Genomic DNA, 13803 nt, shown 5'->3' with positions numbered 1-13803 from the left:
AGCCGTCCTGTAGGGTCTTTCAAGGAAGAGAGCCAGCATAACGCATGGTGGTCAGTGACAACTGTAAAGGGGCGGCCGTATAAATATGGGCGAAATTTCCCAACAGCCCAGACAAGAGCTAAGCACTCGCGTTCGGTAATTGAGTAATTCCGCTCCGGGGCAGAGAGGAGACGGCTGGCGTACGCGATCACACGGTGCTCTCCGGATTGTCTCTGTGAGAGGATAGCGCCGATGCCGTAGCCACTGGCGTCGGTGCGAACTTCAGTGGGAGCGGTCACATCGAAGTGGGCGAGAACTGGCGCAGTAGTAAGCTTCGATATCAGGTTGGAAAACGCTTGTGCCTGGTCGGGTCCCCAGATGAAGGTGGTGTCTTTCTTCAGAAGGTTAGTTAGGGGGCGGGCGATGTCGGCGAAGCCTTGAACGAATCGACGAAAGTAGGAGCAGAGCCCCAAGAAGCTTCGGACGTCGTTAGAAGAACGTGGCTGGGGAAAGTCTTTGACGGCTCGGATCTTCTCAGGGTCAGGGTGGACCCCCGTATTGTCGACGACATGACCCAAGATGGTGAGCTGGCGGCGCGCGAAATGGCACTTAGACGAGTTGAGCTGCAGGCCAGAATGACGAAAGAGGGAAAGTATCTGGGAAAGGTCAGTGATATGAGTGGAAAACGTGGGCGAAAAGACAATGACATCATCAAGGTAGCACAGGCAGGTGGACCACTTAAAGCCGTGCAAAAGGGCATCCATCATGCGCTCGAATGTGGCTGGCGCGTTGCATAATCCGAAAGGCATAACTTTGAATTGGTAAAGCCCGTCAGGTGTCACAAAGGCGGTCTTTTCACGGTCCTGATTGTCTACAGCAATTTGCCAGTAGCCGGAGCGAAGATCTATGGATGAGAAGAATTTGGCACCATGAAGGCAGTCAAGGGCGTCATCGATACGCGGCAAGGGGTACACGTCCTTTTTGGTGATCTTATTCAAGTGCCGATAATCAATGCAAAAACGCCAGGAGCCATCCTTTTTCTTCACAAGTACAACGGGTGAGGCCCAGGGACTGTGCGAGGGTTCGATAATGTTTTTCGCGAGCATTTTAGTAACTTCCGCATTGATAACTTGACGCTCGGCGTGAGAGACTCGATAGGGGCGGCGGCGGATGGGAGGGGCATCGCCGGTTTCAATGCGGTGCCTGACGGCGAGAGTTTGGCCTAGCGTCGTGTTGTTGACATCAAAAATATCCGAAAAAGATTCGAGAAGGGCACGAAGCTGGGCAGTTTGGTCGGGACTGAGGTCGGTGGCCATCATGGTCGTGAAGGCGTCGGGCGACTGAGGAGACTGCCGGCGCGGGGTGGCAGTGTCGTGAACAGGGGTGTTGGCCAACTGAGCGACGTGGCAAGGAGCGAGAGGAGATAGGGTAGCCACGCAGATGCCGGACGGGAGCACTTGAGAAGAGACGCCGAAGTTGAGGAAAGGCAGAGAAAGGGCGTTAGCTTGGATGGTGGCGATGGTATGAGGTAGGGCAACGTTACGGGTCAGCAGGAGGTCAAGGTTGGGCGTAACGAGATAGTCGCCATCAGGAACTGGGCGAGATGGGGTCAGTGGAACGAAAGAGGCGGTTCGGGATGACAGGCGAGCATAATCGGTACTGTACAGTCACAGGGATATTTCGACGGGTTCTGAATCCAGCAGTGGAAGTTCGAGGTGTAGGACGCCATCTGAGCAGTCAATGAGGGCGGAATGGTCAGTCAGAAAATCCAAGCCAAGAATGAGGTCATGGGCACAGGTGGTCAGCACGGTGAATTGAACCGGTATACTGTGGCCGCCAATGGTAACGCGCGCGGTACACGTACCGTCGACAGCAGGCGTGCCACCATCCGCGACACGCACACGGGACATTGCAGGCGTGAGGACTTTGCGTAGGCGACGGCGGAGGGCAGCACTCATCACTGATATTTGAGCACCGGTGTCAATCAGGGCGCGCACAGGAACACGGTCGATAAAGACGTCCAGGAGATTTGGTCGAGAGGTCGAGAGAGGATTTGTGGTCCGGGTCGTTGATGCAGCGTCACCTCCGGGAGCTGCATCATTTAGTTTTCCAAATGGGAGCGGCTGGTTGAAGGCGACTGTGGAGAGCGAGAGCGGCGGCCCTGCGGCGACGGAGAGCGGGAGAATCGGCGTGGAGGGGAAACGGCTGCTTCAGATGGTTCGGACGGAGCTCGGGGCGAGAAGGTGCGGGTCGAGGTAGAACTGTAGAAGGAGGGGCAGACGCTGCGGGCTGGTGAAGACCATGGACTGCGGCAATGTCGGGCGATGTGGCCAATGCGAGAACACCGGAAGCAGATGGGGCGGTCGTCTGCCGTACGCCACTCATTTGGATTGCGATAACGCTGCGGAGAATAATAGGTGCGACGATAAACAGAGAGAGGTGGCTGGGGGGTGTCCGGGCTTCTGATGGTACACACAGCCGGAGGAAGGTTCAGGTGAGCGAGTTCCTGACGCACGACGGCCTGAATCAGCGACACGGTGGGTAGAGAGTTATCAGGTGCGGTCGGACGGGGCAGAACAGGCGCAAGGGCTTCCAGTTCGCGGCGAACGATGCGGGTCACAGTGCCGGTAACGGGGTCATCATCGGAAGAGGCGCGGGACGGTAATCGGTGTTCCTCACAGGAAGAAGTAGCGGCAGTATTAGGGAGCCGAGAGAACTGCTGTGGAATTCGGCGGCTTTTAACCTGTACGAAATGACGCATTCTTTTATGATGGCGTCCACGCTGGTGCAGTCTTTGCAAACCAGTAAGTTAAAAGCATCATCCGCAATCCCTTTCAGAATATGGCTCACTTTGTCGGACTCGGTCATGGCGGCGTCGACCTTGTGGCAAAGCGCCAAGACATCTTGGATATATGCCACATAGCTTTCAGTTGACGACTGGGCGCGCGACGCGAGCTGCTTCTTCGCGGAGAGCTTCCGGTCATCGGGTCTGTCAAACAAAGTACGGAGCTTTTCTTTAAAAGTGTCCCAGCTCGTCAGTTCTTCTTCGTGGGTTTCGTACCAGACCCGGGCCGTGCCACTAAGATAGAAGATCGCATTCGGTAGCATCACGGTGGGATCCCACCGGTTATAGGTGCTCACTCGCTCATATAGGCTGAGCCAGTCGTCGACATCAGTGCCGCCGTTCCCAGAAAAGGTACCAGGGTCACGGGGAGGAGCCATGACCACGAAGGGAGCAGAGGGAGCAGAGGGAGTGGTTCGTGACTCGCCGGGTGGAGCCATGATGGTAGTAGCCCCGGCCTGACGACCGCTTCGGAGCTGCGTGGCGTGGAGATCGTTTACCCGGCACGTCCACCAAAGATGTTACGTGGCCCGAAGTCTATGTCGGCACAAGGACGACCGGAGCACAGGGTCCAGATCACAGCTAGCCCCGAGCGGCAAGCGCGCACACACCGGGCACTTCCTCTGCGTCGTCTTCACGGAGATTATCCGTTGCAATATTAACGACATTGTATCAATACCAGGCACGCCAGAAATCATTCTCTATGCAGACGACACCAGCGTTTTCTTTTCTACACCTAACTTATCAACTGCAGCTGCTACTATAAATATATGGCTGACCAATTTGTCACAGTGGCTTGCAGCCAACCAACTAGCACTCAATGTTAATAAAACCAAATATATTGTATTCTCTTCTAGCAACAGACCAATTCACATCGCTAATCCGATAATTTTCCAGTCTCGACCTTTAGAGCGCGTTACGCAAGTGAAATTCTTAGGCGTACAATTGCACGAAAATCTCCTCTGGACACCAAATATTCAGCGCATTAAGCGTACCATAGCACAATGCATTGGAATGCTCAACAGGCTTCGCCCATTTCTACCGCTGCGGCTAAGGCGCCAGCTTTATTTTAGTGCAGTTCATTCAAGGTTGCGTTATTGTTTGCTTATCTGGGGAGTCACTGGAAAAGCAAATCTTGAAAGCCTTTTTTTATTGCAAAAGAAATCTATTCGCTTTATCGAAAATTTATCAAGATATGACTCCACATCCTCCTACTTCAGCAAAAACCAAATACTACCTATACAAACATTATATTATGAGCGACTGTCTCAGGTGGCATTCTTGGAACTCATTGCCAATCGTCAACAATTTTTTTCTAAATACATGACCGATCAAACACGATATGAATTCAGGCACACAAAAATACAGAAACCAAGAAACAGAACAAACTATGGTAGGCAGTCTTTAAACTGGCAAATCCCAAACCTTTTGATCTCCCATCCCGACTTAATTGATATTATGGAGAAATCTTCCTCTCTCTTTGCTTTTCGTAAGCGGGCGAAAATTTATTTTCAGGAAAATGCACAATAATTCTTTTTTTCTGCTTACACCTTTCTATTGATCGCACATTTGTTTTATTTTTTGTGTACACAGTTAGTTTCTATATATATGTGGGATCTGTATCTGCTCTTGCACTGCTCTGTTTTGTGTTTTTTTCTCTATTTTGTTTTTCTAGGTATACTATTAGTTTCCATACATATTTTTGATTTATGCTCTTGCACTGTCCTTTCCTGTGATTTTTTTTAGACGTTGTCTCTGCTAATAAGAATATAATGTATGTTTCTATTAGGAAGTTGTGTTGCACAAACATTTACACTGTGATCATTATATTGTTTATGTATGTGTATATATGTGCCCCTTGCTGTTGTGTTCGAGTGGTGCTTAGGGCCCAGTCAGGCGGATTGATCTTCGCCTTTTGCCCTCTGCACCAAGGCACTGTGTTGTCTAAATTTTCATGAATAAAAAAAAAATAAATAAACTTTGACATTCATATACAAAAAGATGAAAGCCGCCGCGGTGGCTCAGTGGTTATGGTGCTCGGCTGCTGACCCGAAAGACGCGGGTTCGATCCCGGCCGCGGCGGCTAGAATTTCTTTGGAGGAGAAATTCTAGAGGCCCGTGTATTGTGCGATGTCAGTGCACGTTAAAGAACCCCAGGTGGTCGAAATTTCCGGAGCCCTCCACTACGGCGTCTCTCATAGCCTTAGTCGCTTTGGGAAGTTAAAACCCCATAAACCATAAACCACAAAAAGATGAAAAGCGATAGGCCTAGTAAAAAAATAATTTTGCGGTTATAGGCCTGAAATGCAGACACAGTAAAATTTAAGAGATAATTCAGTGGACTAAACGGCATGATGAAAACACAAGCGATCATGCACGCGTAAGGGCGGAGACGTGAATTCGAGCAGAATAGTACATTTCTGAATTGTGTGCTCGCTGGAGGCTCAATCTGAACTGTTAAGTCCAGGAAATGTTGTCTATTGGCAAATTTTCACGTCTTCTTGCTAATGCCTGGCATACGTTATATACGACCAACCGGAATGCTTATGTGCGACAGACTTTGCAAGCTTTATTTTATTAAGATCAAGCGTTGAGGCAATTTAAAATCTTTATTAGGGCGTTCTTCCAGGCCAGTTGGTTCATAGTTCCAGAACGGTTAAACCTCTGAAAATACGAGGACATGGGCAACGAGGAACACGCAAAGCATTACGGACGCTGGCTGTTCTCTCTTTATTCGCGAGAAAAAAACAACGCACTCCATATCAGGCGAAACCCAAGCATGTGACCGTCTCGTCGCTTGGACATGTACAGAGAAAACTGAGGTGAGAACCCATCTTACAAACAGTATAACACTGCTGAATATTAACGACCAACATTAAACCTTCAGCCAAATGCACACTGAACTTCACGTAAAAAACAGCAACAATAAGTGAGCATGACAGAGATAAAAAGGATGGCAAATGTCATTCAACAATTTACCGGGAGAAAAGGGAAGGAACAAAAACATGATAACGAAATGCAATGCAACTGAAAACAAGAGGCAGTGCCTACAAAACCAACGATCGACCAAAGTAAAGATGACAGTGACGAAGTTACAAATGTGAATTACAAAAAAAGGAAACATCCGTATGAAAGAGGCAGAAGGGGCGCGAGAGTGGGCACAGAAATTCATGGTAGAAAATGCTGAAACTCAGCAAATAATTCGTCAACACTTTCAACCCTGGAAGACTGAACTGTGAAAAAAAAAAAAGACAACCCTTTCACAAGCAGCCCTGTAGAAAAATAATTTCCTCAGGTAAAATAGAAACAGAGGAGTTGCTGACACATTTCATGCGGGATTTTCTTTGCTCGACACTTCCATGATTTTCCTTTCTGTCCAGTCCCTAGGCTTGAACGCAAAGGTCGTGTTTTTAAACAGTGGTTTGCCAGGAATTTTTCTGTCACCCCCACCTTTACCCTTGCATCTATTACAATGTTGGGCTAAGTGACCTCCTCCAGTCTTATTCACAGTTCAGTTGTGTTCACGTGCGCTTGCGTTGAAACGCCTACCGATTTGTCCAATATAGACCTTGCCACAGGTGAGTAGAACTACAGACACAATCCCAGAAATGCATGCTGCCAATTCCTTCTAGTGCTTGATGGAACACTGGAGCCTTCCCTGCTTTTTTGTGCAACAAAGGAGCATACTGTGCTAAGCTTGCACGCAGCCGAGACGATGAACTTTACCCAGTAACAGCTAGCCACTTTTTTGATGTTATGTGTCATGTTATGGCATGCTTGATGTTAAGCATAGAGTGCGCGTTCGCGACACAGAAAAAGCATGGTAGGCCACAATGTTCCATCAAGCACGAGGAGCAATTCATAGAATGCATTCCTGGGTTTGTGTATGTAATGCCCCTCACCTGTTACAAGGCCTATTTTGAAAAAAACCGGTAGATTGTTCAATGAAAGCGCACGTGAACCCATCTGTACTGTGAATAACAATGCAGGAGGTCACTTAGCCCAGCATTGTAATGGCTGCCAATAATGTTAAGGGCAAGAGCTAGATTCTGTTCAAACCGCTGTATGAAAACACCACGCTCGTCTTCAGATCGAGGGACCAGACATAAAGGGAAATCGTGGCAGCGTTCCACATATGAAAATCCAGTAACAAATGTATCAGCACCCCTATATTTCGTTTTTACCAGTGGAAACAGGCTTTCTGGAGGGCTACTTCTAAAAACGTTGCCTTTTTTTGGCACTATTCAGTTATCGAGGGACCAAATTTTTCACGGGATATAGGGTGTTTGTGAATATATTTACCATGTTGTTGTTTTTTTCTGCCCACACTCGCGCCCATTCTGTTTTTCCTGCCAGTTTTTTATTATCATTGCAATTCACGTTTTTAACTTCGTAACTTTCACCTGACTTTAGTTGACCTTTCGTTTTCTTAGGCTTTTACTCTTGTTTTGTATTGCTTTGCATTTCGCCTTCGTGTTTTTATTCCCTCACTTTTGGGCCTTACACCGGTAAATTGCTGAATGACAAAAGCATCTTTTTAAGTTCGCAGTTACTTCGGGTAATTGTTAAATGACATTTGCCTTCTTTTCACCTCTGTCATGCTCACTTATTGTCACTATTTTTTACATGAAGCGGAGCGTGCATTTCACTCAAGTTTTTACATTGTTCTTTAGCATCCAGCAGTGGTACACGGTTAGTAAGCTGTGTTCTCACCTCAGTTTTGTTTGTACATGTGCGAGCGACGGGGCGATCACGTGCTTGGGTTTCGCTTGATAGAGACTGCGTTGTATTCTTCATGTATAAACAGTTGACTGTATGCGCCCCTTGTGTTTCGTGTGTACCTGCCTATGTCCTCGTCCTTTGCGCTGTTTTAACCTTACTGAAATCTAAAACCTCTTTCCCCCTCGTTGCGTTCAGAAAGTAAGATGGTTTATGTTTCATAAGGTTTAACGTCAAAAGCGACTACGGCAAGAGGGATGCCGTAGTGAAGAGCTCCGAAAATCTCGACCACCTGGGGTTCTTTAACGTGCACTGACATGGTAGACTACACGGGCCTCTAGAATTTCGCCTCCATTGAAATTCAACCGCCTCGACCTTGATCGAACCCGCGTCTTTCGGGTCAGCAGCCGAGCGCCGTAACCCCTGAGCCACCGCGGCGGCTGTTCACAATTCAAGAGCACTAAGGTCTCGCCTGTGTACTGTGCGATGCCAGTGCACCATGTTCGAATTCCGCCAACACAGATGTGCACAGGATGTCCTCCTGAAACTCAATCGGGAAGTCCTTGACCCCCTCGAACGCCCCCATCATGACCAGGCAGTACTCGCCTTGGATCGTAAAGGAGCATTTGACAATGTAACACACGAGATCATACTCACTAACCTAAGCCAGATCGACTGCGGCCTCAACACATTCCGATACATAGCCCAATTTCTAATGAATCATCAGCCCTGCATCCGCATCTAAGATATACACCATGGTCCTTACCTACTCGGCACGCGGGGAACCTCCAAAGGCGCGGTACTTTCGCCGCTGCTCTGCGATCTGGTTATGATGCACCTGCCGGCCCAGCTGAGTGGTGTCGACGGCATGCAGCACGCCCTGCACGCCGATGACATCACTCTGTGGGCCACGCAGGGCAGTTCAGGGGGCATTGAAACCAGCCCGCAAACGGCGGCGACGATTGTAGACCGCTACACCCGCCGCTGCGGTCTTCAATGTCCCGCTCAAAAATCAGAATTTGTGCGCCTCCACCCGTCGCAAAAGTGCTCAACTAAAATAACTCTTTCTCTTGAGAGTGGTGCCATACGCGAAACTGATGAGATACGGGTACTTGGACTCTACATCCACAAACACAGGCGGCCAGACACTACATTGGCCAAACTCCGTAAGGTGGGGGACAAGGTGGGCCGCACGGTCCGCCGGGTTTCCAACAAACGCGGCGGGTTAGGAAGTAAGGATGCCTTGCGGCTGGCAAACGCCTTCGTAACCAGCCGAATTCTCTATTGGACTCCTTATCTCCACCTACGGAAACAAGAGGAGGATGACCTTGATGTCATCCTTCGCAAAATTGTTAAATGTGCCCTCGACTTCCCCGTCACTACTTCAGATAGCCGGCTTATTTCTCTTGGGGTGGCGAATACTTTCCGAGAGATCCGGGAGGCGCACCTTACAAACACGTACACGCGCTTGTCGCTAACGTAGTCGGGTCTCCGCCTTCTTGCTCGGCTCCATATCCAGCACACTCCTCCCATGGAAGACAGGTTTCACATCCCAGAACTGTGGAGACGCGCCCTCCATGTGCGACCTTTTCCAGCCAACATGTCACACGAAGACAATACTGGTCGGCGCCTGGCACGAGCACAAGCCCTAGCCCGACATTATTGCAACAAAACTGGTGCATACTACGTGGACGCCTCCGCCCCTCACCGCGGGGGATGGTACACGGCCGCGGTAGCGCACAAAAGGAACATAGTTAGCGGCCTCACCTTCAGAGCTCGAAGCGCAACACAAGCAGAAGAGGTCGCGATCGCTCTCGCGGACTCACATTCCGATTCAAAATACATAATCACCGACTCGCGAGGGGGCTGTCGCAACGTCGAACAAGGCTGAACGCCCTTTCTAGCCTATCGAATCTACGAAAACTGCATATGGGATACGGGCTCCGCACTCCGCTACTTTATATGGGCCCCTGCTCATGAGGTTGTGGCAGGAAACGAGGCAGCAGACGCAGCAGCCCGCGCGCTCTCTCACAAGGCTGTTTTCCTCCCCACCTGATCAGGAACCCGATCCTAATCGGATCTATGCCTTCGAAGATGTTACAACCCACTATCAAGACAGTCATCGCGTTTGCTCTCGCCCATGTTAAGGCCTCAAGAAGGCGAATGAACGGCTCCTTATGTGCCTTCTCACTAATACATTGCTGTGCCCAGCAGCACTAAAACATTTTGACCTCTGCTTTAGCGGCAGCTGCCGCACTGTAATGCGGTGTCTTCTGACACCTATCTCAGGTGTGGGGCTGCCCCTCCAACCCGGCCATTTTTTCTATCCCCAACTCAACCCGGGAGGAGTGAGAGGAGACCCTGTTGGGCTGCCACGACTTACAGGCCCAACAAGCCTTAGTCGGGCGCGCCCAGGCGTCGGCCAACGCCACTGGGGTCTCCAACTAGGGACCTCTACCTAGTGCTTGTAAGGATCGGTCCATTACGGGCTGATTCAAACATACCTACTGTTCCTTCTAAATAAATGTTTTCACCACCACCACCACCACGTCAAAGCAGAGATCTCCAGATAGCCAAAATTATGCCGCAGCCATCTAGTACTGCACCAGTTTCTACATTTCTTATTTTAGTCTCTCATTTATTCCTTCTTTCTCGGCTGGCTTCGGGCATCCACCGGGAAGGGATATAGCTACTGAACCCTTAGCTTTCTTTCTCTACTAGTGTTTTCAACAATAACAGAGGTCCAAAAACCTGGAAACGACAATAACGAACCCTTCGCCGTCATTACGATACTACCCTACCGCTTCCTTCAAATACGACTTATACTATAACTTGATAAGACACGCAACCCTAGAAAGGAGCCGAATTCAACTGGTACGTTGAAATAACTTGTTTCCTATACATCACTACGTGCGTTTGTGCTGTCTTACGGAAATATAAATTTTCACCAGTTTTCCATGTAACATCGGCGAACGCTTATCGTTACTGTCGTTAAATTGATCCCGTTTTCTAGCAAAGCGGCGTCACGCTGATGCCCCTGGAATGCTTCCCATAAATAACGTTCGCTCTAGATTAAACTGTTCATTACTAATAAACTATCGATTTCAATTGAATATAGTGCCTTGCTTGATATTTCGCAGGTATTTTACGAAACAGTAGCAGCTCTTTAAGAAGTCAAAATTTCGCTTAATTTCCTCAACTTTCGTGACGGTAGCGCAGAACCTGCTGCTTTGCGTGCAGCATAACAGCTACATGCAGTAAGATTATTCTGTGAAACCTATAGACTACTTCATCAAGTCGGTAGGAGACCTCTTTTCCAAGTAAGGGCTTCGCATCCCGATAAAGCTATCATGGCTGTAAGAGGTTACAACGATGCTTCTTTTGACCTCTAGAGTTATTATGAGGGTGGCGAGTACCGTAACAGCCTCACTATACTGTTCAAAAGCAGACCCTGCGGCTTGGGAACTTTTGACCGACCCTGTACATTTTCTAATAGTGTGGACGGAGCCCTTAAACAAAGAAGTTGAGGTTATTCACTATACCGCTTTTCCTGACTACCTCTAAATTGTGATATATTATTTATATCGCCAGATAATATCATTTTATACAGCTTGTTACAAGCCATGGTGCTCATATCCATCTTGTTCCTCTTTTCTTCAGCTTGCTTGCTGTGGCTTTCAAAAGGAATGGAAGCTGCAGCCCCAGAAGAATGCGCCACTGCATTCAATGAAAACTGTGGCGCCGCTACGTTGCTGTACAAAGAAGACACCTGCAAATGAGGTGATGGCCTGCACCACAGATTTTAATAGCATAAAAGATTGTTTCACTTTTGCATAAGCCTCAGTTTTACGCGAAACTATTTTCTCAGAATAGGTTGCGCTGTGAAAGCCGATGAGAAACTTCAATACCTTACCCTGATACCCTCAGTTCGCCGATTATAAACGCCGGAAATGGAAGCGAATACCTGCGCACAGAGTTGCTGCATGTTTTCTTTTGAAATGGAAGAAATAAAGCACTAGAAAATGGCGCCGCGTCCCGGAAACCATGCACTTGTAACACCAGGGCGTCTTGCCGATACCTACGCGCTTTTACTGCCAACTATAAGCAGCCCTAATATACTGCACTCTTTTGCCTTCTGTAGACACCGACGTAAAGAGCGTTCGCAGAAAACAACGCCACGAGTACAAGCGGAGGCGATTTTCAAGTTCTATCCAGTGGCATGTGTAGACGGCTTCTGTTGTCATTATTTGGGTAAAGCAACACTGTGTGATGGATAATATATCTAAGTATTTTACACGTGTAAGCCATTTGTCGTGCCAGATTAGCAGTGGCTGCAGAGAAAATGAGGGACTCCGTGAAGGCGCTGCATAGTGCCGGCAGTGAACACAAAAATCTTTCCTTCATGCATGCTGCATATGAGCCAAATACAAGTTCTTTCTTTTTCATTGCCGCAGGCACCTGAGACCATTAAGTTCGTGGTAATCATCTCAGACAAAGACACATCGTTCGAATGCAATGGTGCAAGCCGTACACTGATTGATCGATTACTAACACTGAGTTTATACACTTTTTGTAGTCCAACGTTTTCTTTACTCAGTTTCAGAAGCGGTGAATGAATAGGTACGGTGGTGAGACTTTATAGAAAACGGATTTGCGTTAAGCGTTCTTTGCAAAGTACCCTCAGAAGACCAAACGTAGCATATAACCAGCGGAAAATTCACTTACAACAGATGCATTCGTTGACTCATGGAATTCTAGTTGATGAATGTTGAAAACATGTAATTATTTTACTTGAAATCCTTTCGAGGCTCCCAACACTGGTACACGGTTGAGTCATGCGCATGCAATAGTAACAAACAAATCGTTGCTGCCGACACTTACCCGCGGTCAAGTCACGCGCGTGGATCGCTAATGAAGCACTCTTGAACTTCTGTGGTGGCTTCACAAATATAGGAACTTTGGCAGCAAGAAACAATTTCCTCTCTTTGCCGTGAGCCCGTGCGTGCCTTACAACACATAGCAGTGTGACATAGCAGTGCGTAAAGAACAATGGACACAAAGCAATCATTATCAGTTACGCCAATACGGGTGCTATCTCCAGAGCAACCGTTAAAACAGCCTGGACACATCCGCCAAAACAAGAAATTAAAGCCAAGTGTCAAAATACAGACTCCCTTGCCGAGTGCAAAAAAGCGCAGGAGGGGGGGGGGGGGGGGGGGGGGGGCGGGCACAATATACGTAGTCGTAGCCGTGCAAAGAAGGGGCATTTTTTTTTAAATTCCTTACCATTGTCCACCTTTAAATACTTAATGTCATTTTTCAGTGCACAACGATTCACTTTTGTTCTCAGCACTACGTATCCCAGCCAAGCAAATTGATTTCTGGTAGCTACAGGTATAGCACCATGAAGCTATGTCTGTAGCTTAACCCTTTTCTACCAGATGTGAAGGAAAGGACACAAACGAGGAAGATGTGGGAATGGCAAATGGGCCCATGTCCAGCCCCTGTATTCTCAGTGCAGGACCCATGTAAGGTTCAGGCGGGATAGCTAGTGTTAGCCCACACAAAGCATAATTGGCTCTGTCAGGAAACTGCACGGGCAGCCTCTATTGGGGGTGCCCGCAATTGACCATCAAGTTGCCCCATCTTGAATACGCAAGAACTGTATGCATCCCATGCTTACCCCTTTCATACCAGATAGCCTTTTCATACACGAGAAGGCATGGGAATGGCAAATGCGCCCATGCGCAGCCCATGCGAGACCGCTACAGGTATAGCTCAGACAGCCAAAAATGCTCTCCTGTAACGCTTTGCATAGTGAAGCACAAAGTTTAGCCGCTGTATTTTCTACGCGGAACCTATGTATGCTGAAGGAGGTAATACTACCTCTTTGCACATACAACAGCACTGCGGATCCCTCGTGGTGATGTACGGGTAGCACCTATTGGGGTTACCCGCACTTCACAATAATAGAGCCCGCATCTTAGCCCGCAGCTATCTGCGGTGGGACCTAGGTGGGCTGTCTAGTCTGCTCCAGCCCTTGCATTGCCGAGTAGGGTCTCACTCAGGCATGAAGTGGGCAGCCCAAGCGTTTTGTGCTAGCACTGCACCCAAGGGGACCTTCAGCTTTTCTGCAGGCAGCCACCAGCCTCATTGGACATGTCGGATCCGCATGGGCCCGCCACATTCTGCTACTGGGGAATTCTTCGGTGGCAGCGTTGACTGCGCATCTGAAGAGAGTTGCCCTGCTGTCCAGCCCCATT

General features: G+C 48.6%; 1 protein-coding gene across 1 annotated transcript in view; it reads left to right on the top strand.

The window, feature by feature from the left end:
* The window catches only part of LOC149325569 (uncharacterized), a 37867-nt gene extending 26548 nt beyond the window's left edge, over window positions 1-11319 (top strand). Inside the window, exon 5 of the mRNA XM_089563541.1 lies at window positions 11201-11319. Coding sequence (XP_089419667.1) covers window positions 11201-11319 — 119 coding nt within the window. The remainder of the gene's footprint in view (window positions 1-11200) is intronic.
* Window positions 11320-13803: the final 2484 nt, after the last annotated feature.

The sequence above is a fragment of the Amblyomma mixtum genome, chromosome 10 (assembly GCF_055824585.1).
Source record: "Amblyomma mixtum isolate Tamu chromosome 10, ASM5582458v1, whole genome shotgun sequence".
Taxonomy (NCBI): domain Eukaryota; kingdom Metazoa; phylum Arthropoda; class Arachnida; order Ixodida; family Ixodidae; genus Amblyomma; species Amblyomma mixtum.
The sequence above is the reverse complement of the archived record's forward strand: the minus strand, read 5'-3'. Positions and strand labels throughout refer to the sequence as shown.